Genomic DNA, 23,188 nt, shown 5'->3' on the forward strand with positions numbered 1-23,188 from the left:
GCCAACTTGAAGTCTGTTTTTGAAGTTCCACTGCCTAAATAATTATGTACATTATCTGAGAAACACGCTTTAGATTCTCGTACGTCACTTATTGATGAGTTTGACAATAGCACATTGTATAGATGATAATGATTTATTGTCACTTTCCACAAAGTACTGTCGGTTTATTTACATTACATTTGCACCCTTAGTTTTTCCTTTGCCAATAATTTCTGAGAAAAAATCCACACAACGCATTTTGCTTTCAAAGTATGTGTATAGGATAGTGAACAACGGAGAATATTAGGTAAATTTTCTATTTCTTTTGTTGCAAAAATAACTTGATAGCATAGCTGGGCATATCAGTTTACAACTTTACTTCATAACTTAAAAAAAAATAGATTTTCTTTAAGATTTTATTTCAAATGAAACACATTTCATAATCTCTGTCTGCTTGAAAGACATATATTCATCCTAGAACTGATGCAGTCGTTTGTGAATGGCAGGTGGACATACTAATGATAATTATGTTAATTTAGTTTTGTTTTTATTTAGAAAAAAGAACATGTCCGAAATATTGCGGATTAATACTAATTTCACTTGGGTAGTGGTTACAAAAACTCGGACATTATCGTAGACTCCCTGTGTTAGACATCAAACTTTAAACTAAAATCGATGTATTAAATCCATGTAAAATTTCAATTTGCCGCGGCCGTGCTATGTGCAGTCAAAATCTATTTTGATTTCTGAAATAATGGTGTATATATATATATATATATCTTATTGTTAAAATACTTCGTTTTACCCAAGTGTAAAATGGCAGGTACTTGAAAATGCAGCTCTCTGATTGGTCAGTTAGAACTCCTGATGCCATGATAAAGTTATGAATGCATTGCCAGTTGTGTCACTGCTCCAAGCTCTCGCCGCGTGCACGTCGCGGAGCAGGCATGCGGCTCTACCGGAAGTGATCATAAATAGATTGAGGACAGCCGGTAGAGTCACAACTAACAGCGAGGGCTGTGGCCCTAAGAAAGATCGTCTACCACCTCAGCTTTGTATTGTCATCTTCCACGAACGCCGAGATTGGTACTCCGCAAGGACTACTAGGGACAGCATGACAAGACGCCCGCTGACGCTCTATGATGGACAGTGAAGGCGCGAATATTCTCGCTCATATGGGACTCCCGGCAGCGAGTATAAATAAAATTACAACCAACCAACCAGTTGTTTCAGACAATTACATGATCGAGCACAGACTTTATTCCTCTTATCAATGTATCAATATTGTTAAGTACAGGCAATTAAGTTCTATTCTAAACACTTTTAGTGTAAGCAAATACCTTTCAGTAATATATAAACAAAAATTTAGATTTGTCGTTTGCAATCAAAGTCTGATACAGTCAATGTTATCCCTCAGTCGAGAGAGATTACGGAGATCATTATTAAATTTTACTTACTATTCGACGTGTATAATTGAAAGTCATTAAACTTATAATATTATTTCGTATACTTTTGGCTTCTCCAAATTAACTATAAGTACTTGAGAATATTTTCAAAAATATGTTGGAGCGGGCGATTAAACTTTTATGTTTTTTTTTTTTAAATTAAAATTTGTTTTGTTTTTGAGAGGCGGTAAAATTTTCTCTCTTTTTTTTTTCATTTTATTTATACACATTTTAACTATTTCCGTAATGATACCTCTCTGTAGCACAGAAGTTGTATATTGAAAGAAAGTTTGTCAATTACAAGAGCAATGATTCTGCTATTACCGATTGAATCCAATGTCAAAGCTGCAGACATGTGCATCTTGATACTGTATACTCTTTTGGATACATACAACACAGAGTTCTAACAGCCCATTTCATCAGAGTTTATCTTTGAATATTCAGGTACATTTATTCTTTCTTTTTTTGATCTAGGGTAGATTTTTCAAGAAATGTCTAAACACAGTTTCAGTTATGTTATACCGAATTTCAAAACTAAGTCATTCCTTACAGTTAAAAGTCTTACAAAATAGTTCTACACCTTCACCAAATGAGCCGTGCCATGGGAAAACCAACATAGTGGGTGTGCGACCAGCATGGATCCAGACCAGCCTGCGCATCCGCGCAGTCTGGTCAGGATCCATGCTGTTCGCTAACAGTTTCTCCAATTCCAATAGGCTTTAAAAGCGAACAGCATGGAGCCTGACCAGACTGCGCGGATGCGCAGGCTGGTCTGGATCCATGCTGGTCGCACACCCACTATGTTGGTTTTCCCGTGGCGCGGCTCAAATAATCTTTACGTATCATCACGCAGTCAAACTGATTGGAGAGAATATTTCTAAAAATGTGAATAATATAGATGCAATGTATATTATTTTTGGCATTTATTGTAGAGCGCAATACTACAGCTCTTGTATGCTGAAATCAGTTTGTGGAATTATCTGAAACACATGTTTACGTTGACGGAAAAACACTTGACCAGACTCCCCGTAGCGATTACTTCCCCTTACGGTACATCAAATTATAATGAACACAAGGGAAGGTAACCGCTTTGAGGAACTTGCACTTTGACACGGAGAATAAGCATGCAAGGGAGGCCACTGTATTTAACTAATCAAACCCAGAGAACGTTGGTATTGATTAGCTACGGACAGAATACTGCAAACCGAGGGTTGAGAGAAGTTTTGCGTTCAACCTTCGAAACGAATTCAACAAAATTCTGATTGGAAAAGTAATTTCGTAAAGCAGATAAAAGTATACAACGTATCGTTGTACCTGTATCTGGCAAGTATAGCCTTTCAGAAACACACACATTTTTCGAGAGAAACAATTAGAAATACTTAAAAAATAATGTTATTTCGCAAACGTTAAACACCGAACTCGCCTATGACCATTACAGCAAAAATTTCTTCTCCCCGGTAGTTTTCTGAAATATTTTAATTTTTCTCTTTCTGACTTAACAATATTACAACTACATTCCTGCCTTGTGTATTTAACTCCTACTGCATGCAGCTTCCATCCAATTTAAATGGAACTTACAATACATCATCAGCATGTGGTAGACATGTGCATATTATGGGAACGTTTGTGTCTAATATTTTATCTTAGTTATTCCCCCTTTTTTAAACGTATACTGTTACAATGTGTACTCATCTCTTACAGTTTCCATTCAGTTCAAATATCATTTTTAAGCGTTTAAGAGGATATGTGCATGTGGTTGGTCGTGAAAGTCATGTCCAGTTTGTTTTACATCTGCAGTTAGCCCCTTAGTTGACTAGTAATAATTTTGTCAATTATGTTCAGGTTGGGGTGGGGTGGCATATGTCATACAATGTTGACATTTTTTAATTACATTCAATGATTCGGTACTATTTTGGTTATATTATATAACAGGGTCATCTGACTATTAAACCGAATCTACAAGTGTCTGTTTGAACAGCACGGGTATCATGGACGGTTTGGAAACCAGTAAGACTGATGGATCAGGAGAACAAACAACAAGTTATACTACCACAGCCATCAACTCTCCTGCAGCGTCATGCAAAGCAAGGAGAAACTGGTAAGACTTTGATGAAGGTAAGCTGAGTCGTGAAGCAATTAATATAATATACTCGTATTAGCAATTTGTGTCACTAAGTCTTTTCAATTACAATATATTTTTGAAAGTAGCAAGCAAATGAATTTCTGTGCAAGCCGAGAAATGTCTAGGAAAGCTGAGTCCTGACGTCGTAACGTACTGGTTATAAACCGGACATCTGTATCAGTCTTAGACTATTAGTATTTCAAATTACGTGTCACTAAGATTTTAAGAAAACCAGCAGCAGTTGCAACTAAAAAACTTGTTTAAACAAGATAAATCAGTTAAATCCTGAAGTAATAAACTACTCTTATTCTATGCGTTTCCAATATTAGGATATAATCAGCTCTTCCTGTACAACACTTGAAAAAAAGCAATATAGCAATTTATGTTGTGTCATACGAGAAGCTAGTTATTATCAAAACACGAAGTAAATTTTTCAAATCAATTTTTATTAATTTCACAGGTAAATACTGATGTATAAGACTGTCACTGTATTTACATAATAAATATTGCAGGCAGCTAGCTCGGCGTCATTTAATCGACAAGGTAACATTGTTGGAGACGACAATACAGAGATATAGGACCCAGGTAGCCTCCTCCTCGGCCACCATTACAGCCAAAGATATTGTCATTTCCAGACTACAGAAAGAAGTACATATTTTATATCCTACTCTGAAAATATTCAAATCAGTCTGTCTGCTTGTCTGTCTGCTTGTCTGTCTGTCAGCCTTAATAAATTTCGGTAGTATACAGAACATGAAATGTAATTACATTTAATACATAAATATCTATTAGAGAATACAGCTATACTTGTCAGTTTCGTATCCGTTATATTTATATTTCAACTCACGCAAAGAAATAAAGTCAATACCTAATTTTGGTACGACATTGGTGTAATAAAGCTTTGACGTCGACGTCAATTTGCTGGTGTAAAAATTTACATAAAATATTGAAGTGACGCGTCTGTACTGTTGCATGATTATGATTGCTGTTTGGCAAGGTTTGATGTACGGTGAAAGAATGATATATATAAAAATCAAAATACCTCCCTGGTAATTGTTTCTAGCGATAAATTAAGTAATGAATGTCAATTTCGACTTGATAAGTTTTCCTAATGTAACGCTTACATTCAGTTATATCCTGAATAAGATTTATGTTATGTTACAAGGAATAGGTGTTTCATGTGCAAATACCAGGAAAGAAGTTCATAATATACAATTATGCGCCCTTGGTCGATATCACTTTTATCATGTCAATAAATCTACATAACGACCGAACCTAAAAGGCAACGACGTCGCATTGTTTTGACGTCGAACCGTGATGACATCACAGCTGTTGGTTAGTACGTGTTTCTGGTTCCGCCTTTAAGTCAGTACTAGTTTTTAACATTGATCATATGACTAAATGTAGCCCAGTAGAAAGGACTACAAATATAAAATTAATAATAATATGTAATTTCAATCGAGAGCGGAAGTCATTTTAATTCAATATCTTATCCGATATTCCACACTTACTTATACCCATGCCATGCCTTGTCGCAGTATGTACGATTTCTTCCCAAATTCTGTCAACAATTCAGATCGTTGTAAAAAATGTGTACAAAACAAATTACATCTAATATTATTACCTGATTCATTTTTGATATTTTTAGACGACTGAACTGCGAGATAAACTCGAGTTGAAGGATAAGAAAATTGAGAAGTTGGAATCACAGTTAGCCATATCTGCGGAAGATAAGGCAAGCAGCGAGAGAAAATTGGAAATGCTTCTAGAGGAATTACAAAATATTGACTTGAATGCTACAGCAAAACTGTTGTGCAGTCCGGAGAAAACACCGAAAAGTGATTCACAGAACAAACGAAAACTCCTGAAAAAGGAGAATCCAGTTTTCTCGTTTTTAGCAAATCATGTTAGTTACAAACACGAAAAACACGATAAGAAAAACAGTACCTTATCTCCTAGACTCTTGTTGGGAAGGACATTGAGGGATAAGGAAAACGCAAGAAGTCGGCCAAATACGCCTGAAATTGATAAACCGGAAGACTACCGGTCACAGAGCGAAACTTATGCTAGTGAATCTGAGAAACATGATGATGCGGAGGCACAAAGTGACACGGATACTGCAGAGGAGTACTCAGATGATTTAGGAAGCAAAGCTTGTGCTATTATGTGAAAAACGTTTTTTCAAAACAAAGAAATATTTTTTTCATATATGCTCAATTTCCTTGCAGAAAAAAATGTTCATCAAATATACAGATTGCACGTTCATATTACAACAAAGTCTAAAATATTTAAATGCAGACTCAAATTTATCAACTGGTATAAAACTTAAGAGTATGTAATTGACAACATATCTGAACACAATAAAACAATAACAAGAACAATAACACTTTTCTTTTGATAGTAAGATCAATGCCTCTTGCTTTACATTAACGAGTACAACTGTGAAAATGGATATTTCCCGATATTAACTGCAGTCCAGGTTCCTGGACCCCCCCCCCCCCCCCCCCCCCCAACACACACTCCCAGTCGGCTGAAAAGTGACCTCCACTCATCCAAGTTGCACCCCAAAATCGTAAATTAGTTCGAAATGAAATCACCTCAAGGATTTTAACTATTTAGAGACCTTTGAATATTTCGTTGTTGATTAAAAGAACCATGTTTTAACATATTTAAACACGACGAAGAGGTGACGTTATACCACAATAAAGTACTCGGCGATATATGGCCATTTTGTGTCGATTCGCCGTAAAACCCATTTCACTCGCTCACAATAAAGTAACTACAACGGTAGCCGTGTGTTTTGATTTGTCCAATATGACTTCCACCACGTAAGTTTTGCTGGTTTCGTCCATTTAACACATACTTTTTACCCAAAAAAGTTATTACGTTTTCAATTTTTATCCTCAAATACATTGGTTTTTCGATTATAAAAAAGATAAATTATGCTGACTACGGTAATCAAAAAGTGAAAACGAAGCTGTTAAATGATTAAAATGTTTTAAATTTTTAATCATATAGAAAAGGGGAAAGGAGAAAATAGAACATAATATCGCACATGTTACTGTTGTACCCAGTCTAGGGATATTGCTCAATTTATGGATCCCTAAAATGCGTGCGCAATCAGATTGCGCAGAGCAGGATTGGCCTGAAGACCGACATTCACCAGTTTGCAACATATGCTTGTCTATGAACATTATAATTATCTTTATTTCTGTCATATATAATTTCTAGATAAGTAACTTGTTAAATTCCGAGTAAACAAATTTTTAATTCTGTTTCTCTTGACAATTTTTATACTAGTAAATCGGAATAATTTCGTGTAGTGTCACAGAATATATGTCCACTTAACAAATGTCAATAACTTTGTCAAAAATGCTTCAATATTGACAAGTTTGGTCTCAAATGAAAAGTAATGGATGTAAGTTTTTCACGGTCTTATGACGTCATTCGTATTCAGGCTTCCAGTATGGCTGACAGTACTGAAATTATTAGACTCTACTGTGAAAATTGCAAATTTCCATCTATTGTGCGAAGAAAGTTTATCAAAATGCATCCTTCAATAAAGGCACCTTCCAATAAACAATTCATCCGAGTGGTTCAAACATTTGAGCAGCATGAAACAGTTTTAGATCGCAGGAAAGATAATGCCGAGCGACCGAGAAGTGCCCGTTCCGAAGAACTGATTCAAGCAGTGTCTGAAGTTGTAGGAGAAACTCTCAGAACATCTGTAAGAAAGGTACTGAGTGAAATTACAAATAGATCTACGAGTAAATCTGCATAGAATTTTAAAATATGACTTGAAGCTAACAGCTTATAAAATTTCAATGATGCAGCACTTAAAAGACGATGACATTTCAACAAGGATTGCATTTGCAGAGTGGATTCGGCACATGAAGAATTGACAGGTAGTATTTGGTTAAGCGACCAATCACATCTTGATGGCTATGTCAGTAAGCAAAACATCAGGTTCTGGGGATCCACCAAACCTGACTTTCCTGACAAGAAGCCACTGTATAGTCAGAAAGTTACCGTCTGGGCTGCCATGAGTGCATACGGGTAATCGTGCCATTCTTTTACGAGGAGAACGGCGAGTGTTGTACCGTGACTGCTAAACGATACTTGAACATTCTGCAGAATAAATTCATTCCAGAACTGATAAAAAGGGAACAGTGATTGAAAGATGTTGGTTTCAACAAGACGGGGCGACCCCCACACTGCAAATGATGTTTTTAAGTGGTTCGAGCAAACATTTGGCACCCGCATGCTTTCTTTGAAAACCGACAAAGTTTGGCCTCCGTATTCACCAGATCTCAGCCCCCTGGACTTTCATCTTTGATGATACTTGAAGGACAATGTTTATTAACCCAAACCAACATCCATTAGAGAGTTAAAAGCCGCTATTCGTAGAGAGATAAGAAACATTTCATGAGACACATGTGCCAACGTCATACGTAACTTTCTTTAGAGAGCGGATTGAGCTAGTCAGTCAAAATAATGGCGGTCACTTAGAACATGTACTATAGAAACTGTAAGTAAATAATCAAGGTAATTGTTTGATTTACAAAAACTTATACATGTACTCTTTCAAATGATATATAATTTGCTTATGTGTTACTCTTTTGTAAAAAGTTATTAGCATTTGTTAAGTGGACATATATTCTGGGACACCCTGTATTTTAGATATTTAAAAGCATCTTGGAATTGTTTAGAACATTTTTGTTCTGACCATATAGAATTATTGCCTGCCTTATGGGTGGTCACGCAACTCAAAACATAACCCTGTATGTGTTAAATTGTAAAATATCTAAACCATCTGCAACAAGCTATAAAGTACATAAGATGTGAATCCTTACTGTTAAAGTAACGAGATAAATGAAAATCATAACTATGCATATATCATATGCTTAAAGAGGTTGCGTATATCACCAGATGCGCTAATCAACTGCAGTTATTACCATACCATTGAAATGACTCGGTGATAATCGACATCTAATGCTATAGTACATTTATATGCATCCCTTTCTTTCACGAATTCGTAAAGGAAAAAATAATAGTTACTAAAAATTTGACATAAATCTTGTCCAGTATTTGAACAAAAAGGCAACAGCTGCATTATATACCAAAATGTCATAATATGCAATGTATTATTAAAATATCAATTATATTTTCCAGTATTGTCTATTTGAATATCAATGATAGTTTGACAGTCTCTAATAAAAAACCTCATGTTTGCAAAATCAACTGTTAGACGATTACATAGAGGATATCTGTTTGTTTCAGTGTAAGATCAAAATTTTCACGTGTGGTGCAGTCACGAGTAAAAATTAAAAAAAAAGTTCACGGGTGAAATAGCTTTCGATGTTACACTGAAACAAACCTGTTATCTTTTTTATTTTATGTATCATTTTACCTGCGCAGCGTCACGCGCATTGTACCTTGTCCACATTGCCGGTTAGATAGTTAATAAGAAATCGTCAGGTTTCTTTATATTTTAGTACGATGGAGTGTAGATATTTATATACATTTATATTCTAATTGGAGTTTTTTTTTTTTTTTTTGCAAAGAATTTCCGATTTATTATAACCATAGTAGTGTACATATTTTATTTCCATTCCAAAATATTGGCGAAATGTATAGTAAATATGTATGGAACGCCGACACAGTATTTTATAGTATCAAAAGTCTATTATCATCGTTCTGTGCTGCGCCTTTGAAGTTTAATTTGACAATTTAGAGGAGAATATTCCTCCCTTTTGAAGTAGTTGTGGAATGAAAATTATTTAAGCATGAATTCTTATGTTTCGCAAAAGGAACGTTATACCATGTGCACTAGTAGGATATGCAATTTAATTGTAATAAACATGTATTTGAGATATCAGTTGATTTGAAACGATTCTGTAAGTTCGGCAAAAGGGAGGAATGTTCCACCTTTTGTGTCAGTATAATATACATGTACACCTTATTGGTAAAAATATGTTTTGTTGAAAGTTTCATAAAAGGGAGGAAAGCTCCACTCTTTTCGTCAGTACAGTATAATCATTATTTGGAAAACATGTATTGTCTTATAAATTTCGAAAATAGTGTGAAATATACACTGTTTACATATGATTTCTCAAGCTTTGCGAAAGGTAGGAACTTTCCATCCTATCAATAGTATGATATACGCCTTATTTGTAAAAGACCCTAATGTTTAAAGAAGAGAAATAACAAGTTTTGCAAAGAGTGGAATGTTCCATCCTTGTAAAAAAAATATACACGTATCGTTAAAAGGGAGGAACATCTCTCCCGTACAAAAAGTTTTGAAATAAAAGCTATATCGATAAGAGAAAATTTTCTTTTTCTGGTCTGGAACTCCAAATTTAAGTAGCATGGAAATTACACTACAAAGTGAAGTGTAAAGTCGTGAAAACAAGGAACTTGATGGGAAAGCTTTGATGAGTATGAGCTAATATATATAGCCTACAGAAAACTAAAATACTTCTTTCATTTCTTATATTCCGGAGTTTGCAATTTATTTTTTGGAGGTGAGACTCTAATGCTTTTGCTTGTTTCCATACATGAATTGATTGTGCTGAATGTAATATCAGACTGAAGTGAAAATGACAGTTCAAATTACGTCACAAGTATCTTTCTAAAGGTATATTTTATTTAAGAAATAATTTATAGCATAAGAGTCTTTTATTTATGCACGATGGGCGGTTATACGTCGGGCGTAATAATATCACGAGGGCGCAGCCCGAGTGAAATAATTTGTACGACGTTTAATACCGCCCGAGTGTATAAATAGTGCTGAAACAATGTTTTGCTATCTAAAACAGTAGATAAAATTAAGAAGCGCTCTTTCTTTGTCGCAACAGAAACTTTGACGTCACCGCACGTTAACGTGACGTCATTCTAGCGTAAGAGTGTTTTAACAGAGACAAGCATACTAGAATATAACATCTAACACGTTAAAACATACCAAATAATGTCTTAAAATCTGCATGAAATGTGCTGGTCTCTTTAATCATGGGCAAATATCTCAAAAACAAACACATAAATCTAGATACATTTCATTTCATCATATTCTAGATCATATTTTTATTTTACGACAGTGAGAAGTTTTATTAAAATGTACAATATAGAAAAAATCTGTTAGACTCTAGTGCAATTTATGGTGGGATATTTCTGCCACGAGATAGCTGGATAGCTATCGCGGTACTTAAGGTGGAGTGCCCCTAATATGAAGTTATTTGGTGGGTTAGGGATAATAACAAGAAAAAAACGAGATTCAAACATCCTTTACTCCCGTGGCGGGGCGGTCAAGTCAATATTCATAAACTTTAAACATTTGAACTTGTTGTATAATATTGAACTATGATATTTTACATTAATGGTATATACAATTGCATATGCATAATTTCTTCATTTTAGCAGTGTATTACAACAGAAAACTTGTTTATTGGTATTTTGAATAAGAAAATAGACAACAACAACAAAAAAAAACAATTATTATGATGCAGAAAATATATCTAAAGCGATTTTCAAAAATAGCATGATCAGTATTTTAAGCAAAGTTTTCGCATTGGCGTATGATGAACATTCTGTATCGAAACCATTTCGCTCTTAAGTCGCAAGTTTAACAGTTATAATAAAAGTCATTTGAAAAGAAAATTCTCTTTCTCTCATCCACAACGATTCGTTTCCCATCTGTAGTGAGCCTCTGACGAATGAGAGTGTAAAATACTAAGATTTGAAAAGAGGCGTATCAGAAAAACATGCAGACTAAGCTATTATGTGATCTGAGGGTAGGGGTAGCGTAATGTAATTTTACGCGAAAATGAATTCGATGACCCCATAATTTTATACCTTCAATCGACAGAAAATAAAGTTTTCATTATTATGTTAGTTTTTTTTCTCTAAAATTCTATCGTTTGGGTTTTACATGAGACAAAATTAAAGCAAAATTTTTATTCAAAACTCAATGTCATATATGTCGCTCTGACGTCACTTTAACGTAAATATCGACTTTTGCGTTAAAGTGATCCTCACAAATTATACACCATTTTAAAGACATTTTTAAATGAAAAAATGATGAGTAAAGCAAATTAATTTTATTAGAACGAACAGAACGATTTACGGAAACAGTCTGACGGACGTGAAATCGCGGTTCATCAAAAATGGACGTCAATATTCGTTTTTGAAGGTTGTTGAGAAAAAAAGTTACAGAAATATCAAAAAAGTGAAATACACATTTTATGAGGAATATGCTGAATTTTATATTAAACAAAATATCGAAATGGACCCCAATAACTTCAAATTAGGCACTAATAATAAACTGAGAGATGTATATATCTAATTCTGATGCTGAAATATACTACCAGGTATTATTGGGGCAGCTTAAGTATCACAGGAGGCGTTGCGCAAACTACCAGGTATCCTTGAGGCAGCTAAAATATTGCACGAGATATATCGAAATGGACCCCAATAACTGCAAATTAGGCACTAATAATAAACTGAGAGATATGTACATCTAATTCTGATGCTGAAATATACTACCAGGTGTTATTGAGGCAGCTTAAGTATCACAGGAGGCGTTGGGCAAACTACCAGGTATCCTTGAGGCAGCTAAAATATTGCACGAGTCCTCGGATAAACGACCAGGTATTATTGAGGCAGCTTTAATATTGTACGAGTTTTCGGGTGTACAACCAGGTATTAATGAAGCAGCCTAACTATTACAAAAGGTCCTGGGTATTCTACCAGGTATGCTTGAGGTAGCTAAAATATTGCACGAGGCCTCTGGTATACCATCAGGTATGATTTAGGCTGCTTAAATAGATTTAATTTGTTTTTGTTGGGTTTAACATTGCCCGGTCATATGGCGACTTTCCAGCTTTGGTGGTGTAGGAAGACCCCAGGTTCCTGTCCGCGCATTATTTTATCATGGGCGGGTACCAGGGTACAACCACAGACCTTCCGTAAGCCAGTTGGATGGCTGTCTCACAGAATTCAATCATGAGGCCGCGGATCCACATCGGTGAGGGGTTGCTTAAAAAGAAGACATCCTTATCACTGTTTAAGTATTTTAACTTCGAATGTGAAAGGTGTTCATTATTGAAAACGATTTGAAATGTAAGACTTCCTGAAATATATCCTGAGGCGTAAGCTAAGGTTTACGGAAGAGCATTAGTGCCAGGTATATGTTATTTATTAACTCGAAATTTCGAGTTACTAACTTGAAATCTCAAGATATTAAGTCGAAATTTCGAGTTACTAAGTCGAAATTTCGAGTTAAAAGTTACGAAATTTCGAGTTATTTGGGCGAAATTTCGAGTTAATATCTCGAAATTTCGAGTAACGTATCTTGAAATTTCGAGTAACTAAGTCGAAATTTCGAGTTACTAACTCGAAATTTCGAGTTACTAACTACAATTGTTGACGTTGATGTATAGGTCCTGACCAAGATTAGGTACCTGGTGTATCAATTGGGTAGCCCTACAGGGTCATATGGCAGTGTTTGCTCATAGAAAATATCACTGTTTAAACCATGTTTCTTTATTTATTGATTTTGTTGGGTGTAACGTCGCACCGACACAGGCGACTTCCCAGCTTTTATGTTGTAGGAAGACCCCTGGTGCCTAAACCATGCTTAAGTCTGGAAGGTTTTCAACCTAGTTTGAGCCCATATGTCAATGAAATATAGACATACCTAAATGAAAGTGTAGTTATGAGTCTAACCAAGATTGGGTACCTGGACAGATCTAGATTTTGAGGAGAGGTCATAGAAGGTGACCGGGTAGCATTCAAACTTAAAATATTTCACTATTTTGACCATATCTGGAAGGTTTTCGACCTAGTTCGAGCCCCTAACACATGAACATATAATACATGTGAATGAGGGTATATATCCTGGATACAGGTTGAAATCTGGAGTAGTACTAGAGGCTATGGTAGGTTATACATTGATGTATGGTAGTATATGTTCAAGTGCCTACATGTTCGGTACAATATATGGATGTGTATACAGATAATTCCACTTTGAAGAGTCTAATTAGTCGTCCTTTACATTTTTGGCCTTTGACAAACGGATGGACGTTCAAATTTTGCGGATAAAAGGGCAAGATAGTAACTCGAAATTTCGAGTAACGTAAGTCGAAAATTCGAGTTAGTAACTCGAAAATTCGACTAACGTAACTCGAAAATTCTTCTTAGGTAACTCGTAATTTCGAGTTACGTAAGTCGTAATTTCGAGTTACTAACTCGAAATTTCGAGTTTATTAAAAAAAACGCACCTGGCACTGATGCTCTTCCGTAAAGGTTTACGAAAACAGGATGATTATAATCGAAATATGTTTAGGAAATTTAAAATTTGAAAACGCTAATATTTTTTTCCACTGAAATATACAGAGAGGAAGAAACGCATATAAAAACGTGTACAATAGGTATCTTGTAATGATGTATTATTGCAATGACAAAGGGATAATAATTTATGCACATATGAATAACCACCTTTCGAAAGTATCGCATTCAGGTTACTTTTTGTTAAATGAGTTTATTTTCGTCCTTAAGAACGCAAAAGACATTTTTTATGGTTTGACGTTTAAAGATCGTTAAAATTATGCATTGACTAATAATTGACTTAAATAGGATAATTTCTACATTATATTGTTGATGGACAAACAGGAAACAAACATTTCATGAGCTGCAGAGGACTGAAACATACAGTCGTCTGCTCAAATACAAACATGTAAATATCTAGACTAAAATAAACACTAGACTGTACCAAACAAACTAGTCTTTACCATAAAGTTGCCCCAAAGAACTAATACTGGATATTAGATATTATCTTGCGTTTACTACAATGATACGGGGCATTGATATAATCTAGCTCCGTTTACTATAATATGATACAGGAATTAGATAATATCTAGTGTTCACTATAATATGATACAGGACAATAGGATATAATCTAGCTCCGTTCACTACAGTATGATACAGGATATTAAATTTTATCTAGCTACGTTTACTACATTAAGATACTGGACATTAGACCTAATCCCGTTCTGTACTATATTATACTTAACATTATCTAGTTTCATTAACTATAAATATAATACTTTACATTATTTATTATCTAGCTCCATTCATTACAATATTATACTGGATATAGATTATCAATAAAATCTGTAAAAAGATCCTTTGGAGGCAAAGAATGTAACCAATAAGAATAATAGCAGACTCGTTCTGATTGAGTCTGTTCATGAGCAGTAATGGAAAATACAACACTGCCCACGCCCCCTAGCACCGGCTTAAGCGGAATTCTATTACACATATGTTGAATGGACTCCATGATCCCAAAGGACCAGAAAATATAACAACACTGAATCCAAGTACGTGGAGACTTTTTACAGCCGCCACACGGCACTTAAAGTTTCATGGGATACAAACTAGCTTTATGAACAATATGATGTTTTATATAAACTATGACTGGTTTCATTAACGACAATATGTCATGATTTTGGCAGTCCACATTGAATTAAACATCAGCAAATCATTGATAAGATCTTTAAGTATCTTACCAGTATCATGTACAATACGGTATTTGGTAAACCTATACCTATTCGAAACAAACATATTGATCTTTTGGCTCGAAAAAGATAATTTTTCAATTTGAAGTCGTAAATATTTCGCCCGTATTGTCCAGAACAATATTAAAGAACTTTATAATGTTGGACAAAATAATTATATAAATTAACCCTGTCCGCTACAATATGATAATCAGAATAGAATATGCAACTGTTCCATTTAATCAATATGGATACAGGTATAAGATAAAAACTGATGCCATTTACTGCAACATGATACTTTGCATGGTTCTGTTCACTGTGACACCATTTACAACAATATGATAATTTGAATAAGTTATTAATTTGTTCCGTTCACTTCGATATGGTTATGTGTATACGATATATACTGGTTCCGGTACAGTATAATTAAGAAATAATAAGTTCGCAAACGTGGTTTATCGTAGAATAACCCGAGTTTTGAGTTCTTATGCGTATAAATATATCACGAAGGCCGTAGGCCTGAGTGATGTATTATTTCGCATAAGAACGAAAAACTCGGGTTATTCTACGATAAATCACACTCGGTAACTTATTTCGATTCTAACACGACATACTAGTATCAACAGTGTTAGAAAAAGTGGTAACTACTTTTTACGACCGTGCTACGCACCTGGATCGGATGACGTCATTGCACGCGAGTGGTTTATTTAAGAAATAATATATCTCATTTAGTGATTTGTCGCTGAATAAATCATTGTTTGGAGTTCAGATGCGGAGGAATTATATCACGAGGGCGCAGCCCGAGTGATAAATTAATACATCTGAACGACAATGATTTTATTCAAGAGCAAATCACTAAATGAGATATATTATTTCGATTCTAACACGTTACCGAGGACTTTAAAGTACATCCTTGACGACATTCATTAAATATTTGCCCGTTTTTAATTGGTTTCTTTTCCAGCGCGCCGCTATGCCGTTTGACGCTATGACGTAATAATTGTGACGTCAGAACAGTGAATTGTTGTATAATAATTCACTGTTTTCAGCCTTCTTTGTTCAATAGGAAACAGAATCGGATCGTGTTAGAATGCAGAATAACCCGAGATAAATTTTGCTCTAGGGTCATGTATGTAGGTTATTTGCTGGTCGTGTTAGAATAATTAAGAAATAATAAGTTCCCAAACGTGGTTTATCGTAGAATAACCAAAGTTTTGAGTTCTTATGCGTAAGAATATATCACGAAGGCCTACGGCCTTCGTGATATATTGTTTCGCATAAGAACGAAAAACTCGGGTTATTCTACGATAAATCACACTTGGGAATTTATTACTTCGATTCTAACATGACATACTAGTATCAACAATGTTAGAAAAAGTGGTAACTACTTTTTACGACCGTGCTACGCACCTGGATCGGATGACGTCATTGCACGCGAGTGGTTTATTGCAGAATGCCCCGAGATAGATTTTGCTCTACATGTATGTAGGTTATTCGCTGGTCGTGTTAGAATTGATATTAGATGAAAATTTTCATTTCTGAGTACAATACAGTGGTTTTGTTCACTGCAATATGATGGTGATATCAACAGATTCGGTTTACTTCAATGGGCATTTGATATTAACAGAATTCCGTTCACTAATACAGCAATTAACATTATACATAAACTAGTTCAGTCCACTACACTATGATATTGTGCATAAGATATAAAGATATAAACAATTCATTCAAAGTTATACATTTGCAACGTTTTACTACAATATGATAATTAGGATTATAGATAAACTGACACTATTTACGCACGACAGTTTATAAACTGGCGGCATTCACCACAATATGGTATTTGGGATTGGATAAATACACTCTCTGTTCACTATTTTGTGACGTCTGTATATATATATCTACATAGATTGGATAAATACTGTCTCTGTTCACTATTTTGTGACTTCTGTATATATATCTACATAGATTGGATAAATACTGTCTCTGTTCACTATTGTGTGACTTCTGTATATATCTACATACTAAACCAATGTTTATTTTGGGTTTATTTTTCCACAGGGTTAAATCATAAAACAGTGAGCTGACATGTTTTTTCTACATCAGTTTGAACCTTTGATAGTTGGCCTTCACCTATACTATACTTGATACAAATAAAACTGATGATATTTTATACCGTCTATTTGATCTTTAATATTTCTATAGGCCTGCCTTCTATTTGATCTTTAATCCGAAACATGACATTGAACCTCGTAGGAGTCATCACTGGATAAAATGTGTTATTATGATTTAGATATCGTAAGTATTTGTGTGGGACTGATTCTTAACCTGCACTATTATCATTGTGCCCAATCAAATTTTAGTATAACATTTACTGCTCCCCATATTTTTTGTAAGAAAAGCACGTTACGGCATTGCGTATAGCCCGAGTTATCTTTATTTCCACGATAACAAAATACAATGTAATACTGAATCATAAGCTTAGGTACTGGCTGTAAATAATATATGCACATTATTAAAATAGATTTAATTACAAGATGGTGCCTTTTAACAAGAATAAAAATTGTCTCCGGATCTTGTTTATACCCCTATAGCCTTGAACTTAAATATATAGAACATTTATATCTATTAATATTATTTGTTATATAATATGTGAAAATCCTTGACGAATACACTTTATAGCGAAATATACATTTTCGTTGAAATTATCCGTTTTATATTGATATATGGAGATGTTTAATATGACTATTATGTCTCAAAACAGACTGTTTACCAAATATTTGATATTGTCGTTCAAGGACTAGTTTCTTTTTCAGCAGGTATAGATCACATGTAATAGAGATCGAGAGATTGGACTGCATCAATCAAAGGGATCAGAACAACAATGAATCTAAATATTTGGAGAATTAGTATAGCCGTTACACAGCAAATTTATATAAAAACTGTTTTGATATAGTTTACAAAATAAATAAAAAAATAAATAAATAAATTTTAAAAATACTCAAGCATATCACGTCCCTGGCACCGGTTTCAGAAAAACTCTCTCATTCAGATACATTGAAAGGATCCTTGGTCCCAGCAGCATAGAAAGGGTCTGTCATTTGACTTTCCCTCCTATCAGATTGCCTAAGCTAAGACTGATATGCACTTTTTAAATGTCCCTTTTGATAAGCCTCTTGACATGATTTCTGAACTAGCCTTGTGAAATACAAAACAATAAAAGATATGCAACAGCTGAGGTCGAGTTTAAATATAAACATCGGCATATATGTAACTATCTAATAACGTTTTATGTCAAAGCGTCTCCACATGTGGTCTTGTAGTTTGACACTATACGACTTTTAACGGTAATATGATCTATACTTGCTGAAATATAAAAGCAAGTCCTTGAACGGCAATATCAAATAAACGTTTTATGTCAAAGCGTCTCCACATGTGGACTAGTAGTTTGACAAGCTGAGCTGAGGGCATCTCTATAGTAAATGTTGCAGTTGCACATTTTTTATGTAACATTAATATCTTTAATAAAGAAAATTTTGCTACTATCTTGAACTATCGCTTTATGCTTCTACAGAGGTTTGTAATAGATTATACATTAAACATGTTGATTAGTTTTATTATATGTTACTTGCTCGTTTTTGTTCAGGCGAATGATGTATATGTTCGCTGAAGAAAAACAAAACGAAATAAAAACTGAGGTTACGTTGCTGTTCTCATCTGTCTGTTTAAAATGCATTGAGATTATTTTCTTTCTTCAATGAATAGATGCACTGAAATCTGTTTGAGACAAATGCCCGTCTATAAAGAACGAGGACGAAATTTTAAACTATCGTTAAAAATGTTATAAACTAGTTTCGGAACAGTGTAAAATTGTTATACAAACTGAGCCCGGATACATTTTACGACTTCTTTGCAATAGGTTGCTGTCCGATATTTGCAGTTATAAAAACAGCATGTTTTGGTAAACAAGGAAAAATGGATGCCGCAAGTTGATTTTTTGTGTGTAAAATATGCAAGGTCGTATCAAAATTAAATAAATGCGCAGTTTATACCAGACAGCTTAGATTATACAAATCGTGGCCTCAAGGCGAAACTAGTCTATGTGTATATAGAAATAGAAGCAGATAGACTAGTTTCGCGTTGAGGCCACGAAACGACATACATTTCTTGATATCTTGTTATAATCTTGAATATGCATAACTACATGTATATGTATTTGACAATGTATAGTGGAGAGAACGTTTTTAGGAAACAGTGATTTTCCATTAAAATAAGCCAAAATCAGGCTTTTAATCTATATACATTTCTAGTAGATAAAATACTCTCTTTCATGTATCATTTTTGGACTAATGAAGAAGTAACGCTTAACACTTGTATTCTCCTTGTAGGGGCCGCTGGAGCTAAAATATAAATATTTTTAAACAGTTTCTTTCCAAGAGTCGCTCTTTTGATTTTCATCAAAGTTAGTGTATACCCGGACCCCGATCCCACAGCTTTGCTGGACCCGCCTTTGGTATTGTACAATTTATTTGACCTGTCAAAACATTGACCCGGCTTTCATTATATTCTGTTAGAGATTAACATGAACACCGGGAACATGTTTTGACATGTCTATTAAATAGTACAATACATGCCGATGATGGAACTCGAGCTTATTGGATCTGATATATTGCCGTGCCATTGCGGCCGTCTACCGGTAATAGAAAGTGTATTACTGATGGCTAATTGAACAACATAAAGGCATTTTTCTTGATAGATGTGAATCTGCATTAAAGCAATGGCAATGCAACCGGATTTTCTATCCGAATATTTCAAACATCTTACTAGAAGAATAATCTGCAGATTACGAGGTTCAAACACATATAACAGTTTCTCCCATGTATAATAAGTACAAATGCCATAGCAGAATGATGAGCGGCAATCATCATTAGCCATGGGCGTACCTGCTATGATTATTCGCCACTCCTCGTCCTGGGAAACTTCGTTCGACAATAAGTTAAACGAGAAACGGGAAGCATGTTATTCATATTACTAAGCGTAACTATTATACATGTGTTTATTTTTTATAATATGTTTTGAGGGAAAATCGATGTGTATTTCGAGTCTCCTTGACGTGTCTTTTCCATTTAAAAAGTTCGGTGTAGAAATTCGAATACACATTTTTCAATATTATGGACCCGTGGCTTATAAATGCATTTTACTTATTAATAATGTAAATTTGGATTTTAAACGGTAATATAAATTATCAAAATTTGTAACTTTGTATCCGTTATTTAAAATTTTACTTATTAATATTTAGGCTGGTTTCCATAATATACAAAAATATGTCAGCATTCGTTTAAATCACCACTTTGAAGAAATTACTTTATGTATACTGGCAAAAACCTTCAAACCCTTGAAGAATGTAAATATTTTCTTCTTTTTTAAAGGTAAGCTAATGGATGTTAAACAACGTTTCATTGACCTGAATGCCTACACAAATATCGGTAAAATTTCAATTTTACAATTAGATAGATAGATAGATATTTTATTGAACAAAAGGTCATAGACCCGTGAGTCCACATTGTATATAAACAGTGCATAGTATATTATGTTCAATGGTGGTACAATCATGTAAAGCATATTAATATTATTACATAAGTTGATAATCACTATAAAATTTCAGTAACAATGTACATGATGTGGCAGAGAAAGATATAGCCTGAATGTGTCTAAATAATAATAATAATACAAGCTATTAATTTTGCATAGTAACTGACACGTAACCCATAAGCTATATTATATTGCAAAAAATAGAAGTATTCATGCGTCTGCGACGTACACAGGTGGGCCGGTGGTCTAGTGGTAACACGCTTGACTGTCAATCCAGACGTCCGGGCTTCGAATCCCGGTCCATGCACTTGAAATTTCTGAGATGCTCTTGAGTTTCTCCCACCTAACTAGAGGCCTGTACTTGTTCTTCCCAGGAAAGATGGCTTAGCGTGTATCGGTGCTATACATCGGGCACGTTAAAGAACCAGACTGTCTATTCGCAAAGAGCTAGGCTAAGTTAGCCGGACACGTTAGTATCTAAAACGTTTTCGATCTGTTCTGGGGGCTTTGTCTAAAAATTAAGTCATGGAAAAGACTGTTGTATTCTGGAATAGGGGTTTCACTAGGAGGCTTGGATATTCTTTATATAGGTAGCAATTAACCACTTCTGTGACAAACTCATTTCAAACATGGTTATAAGAGAAAAGAGAAAACATTATATATATTAAAAACTCTTTAATGTAGTAATAAAGCAATGTTAGACAATTTTTAAGTGTTCTAAAACAAACAAAATTAGTATTTTCAACATGCAGGTACTTACAAAATAAGTTATCTTATTTCCCCTTTTTGAATTATTTTATTCAACTCGTTTAATAAGACGCTGATGTAAAATCGTCTATGTAAAACACAGATATGCAAGACTCATCTGCTGACAAATTGTAAAAGAAAAACGCATTCTTCAGTTAGCGGTTGCAAATCGTTTCCCAAATTAAGGCAACCGTGTGACTTTGAAATTCGAACTAACTTTAATGACCTTTAGAAAACTTACAGTGAACCAATAATAATATATCAAACCCTATTCCGTGAAAATACAAAACATAAATATATACAATATACAGGTTATCTAACAGCAAACTAACACAAAAATACCATGATCAATCACAAAACGTCGTCTTGAATATTGCGTATTGAATATTTGGTCCGAGTAATAGTTACATTTTAAATGTATTAAACTTAAGAAGGCATAAATTACATTTGGAATGTTCACAACTCGATAATGGGCTTATCATGTTCGTCAAATTAATCAACAAAAGTCTGCACCAAATGTTCTAGTTTTAAATGTTCTTTCGGTTTACTTCTAGATGTCAACGATATTTCAGCCGTTTTCACATACATACAATTTACCGAAAACTCATTCCTGGGAAAAGATCAGTGCTCAGTCTATTAGAGGTGTTTTGTATACATGTAGTTTAATCAGTGACCTTAAAACGTAGAATGTAGGTTGTCTCGTGGCACGGATCATTTTGGAAATTTCATAAAAAGTATCTGTTACTCATTAGACCTTCAGTGCGAGTACAATACAAAACATAAGCTATATATAGGTTATATAACAGCAAACTAACACAAAAAATACTGTTACTAATTTTAAACATTCAGTGCAAGTACAATACAATTTCAGCTTCAGAGGTGTTTATGTGCGGTCATAGATCTTTCTAAAGTAAACTGACGCAATCATCAGAAAATAGAAATAACTCCTGACCAACTTTGCTAAATGAATAAGTATGTACTTCTATGGGAAAAAAATCAAGATTCTCTCTAAAAATGAAATTCATCTTTCAAAAGATAATGATTTACCTATTTTAGGCTCCATAGCAACACCGATAACAACACAACCTTAAGGAGAGGTCTTTAGCTTACACTTGAGTCTCAGTGTTAATAAGCATATTAGACGAAATTTCCTATCCTAACAAATGTGATTTTTTTGTTGCTTTCATTTTTGGACGGTTGTCGAAGAAATACCGGTTGGTGCAAATGCTTCCTCCCTTCACCTCCAATAAATACATAAACGAAAAAAATCCTTATATGATTTTTTGATCTCTCCTGTGATTTCGAAACTCCGTTGGAATAAAATAGTTCTATACCTTAACAGTATCAAACTAAAAGTGTGTTCGCTTTCATAAGATTTAGTAGACGCGTGCAAATTACGGATGATTAAAGCGACCCGCTTATTGTTGTTTTTTTTTAACTGTGTGAATAACAACGTAAAAATTAGTGTTTGATGGTGAAAAAATAGTGCCAGGACTGGACAGGCACCTGTGGAATAAAATGGACTAAAATCATTATAAAATATTTTGAAATTATCTTACAAAAATAACCCGTTGTTTCCTTTTGAACTTAAAAAATGTATCTAGAATATGATACTGTTACAAGTTCTGTTCAGTGTTCTTAGATTGTAGTAATTTAGTGACGAACGACCTTACTAATGTCTACTCTATTCAAGAGAAAACTGATGGAAAAAATGTCAGCAGAAACGCGACAATTTATTGTTATTGATCGCATAG

The 23,188-nt window shown here is 34.3% G+C and overlaps 1 protein-coding gene across 2 annotated transcripts; it reads left to right on the top strand.

The window, feature by feature from the left end:
• Positions 1–208: 208 nt before the first annotated feature.
• Positions 209–5,894, top strand: LOC128553353 (uncharacterized). Of its 2 annotated transcripts, XM_053534578.1 has the most exons (4): positions 209–286; positions 3,357–3,522; positions 4,059–4,194; positions 5,195–5,894. In XM_053534578.1, the coding sequence occupies exons 2-4, from the start codon at positions 3,413–3,415 to the stop codon at positions 5,714–5,716; spliced, it is 768 nt and encodes a 255-aa protein (XP_053390553.1). In that variant the 5' UTR covers positions 209–286; positions 3,357–3,412; the 3' UTR covers positions 5,717–5,894. The 2 variants fall into 2 exon arrangements, with proteins under 2 accessions (XP_053390553.1, XP_053390495.1); XM_053534520.1 differs by lacking the exon at positions 209–286 and having other exon boundaries at positions 2,225–3,522.
• The last annotated feature ends 17,294 nt before the right edge of the window (positions 5,895–23,188 follow it).

The sequence above is a fragment of the Mercenaria mercenaria genome, chromosome 1 (genome assembly GCF_021730395.1).
Source record: "Mercenaria mercenaria strain notata chromosome 1, MADL_Memer_1, whole genome shotgun sequence".
Classification (NCBI taxonomy): Eukaryota; Metazoa; Mollusca; class Bivalvia; order Venerida; family Veneridae; genus Mercenaria; species Mercenaria mercenaria.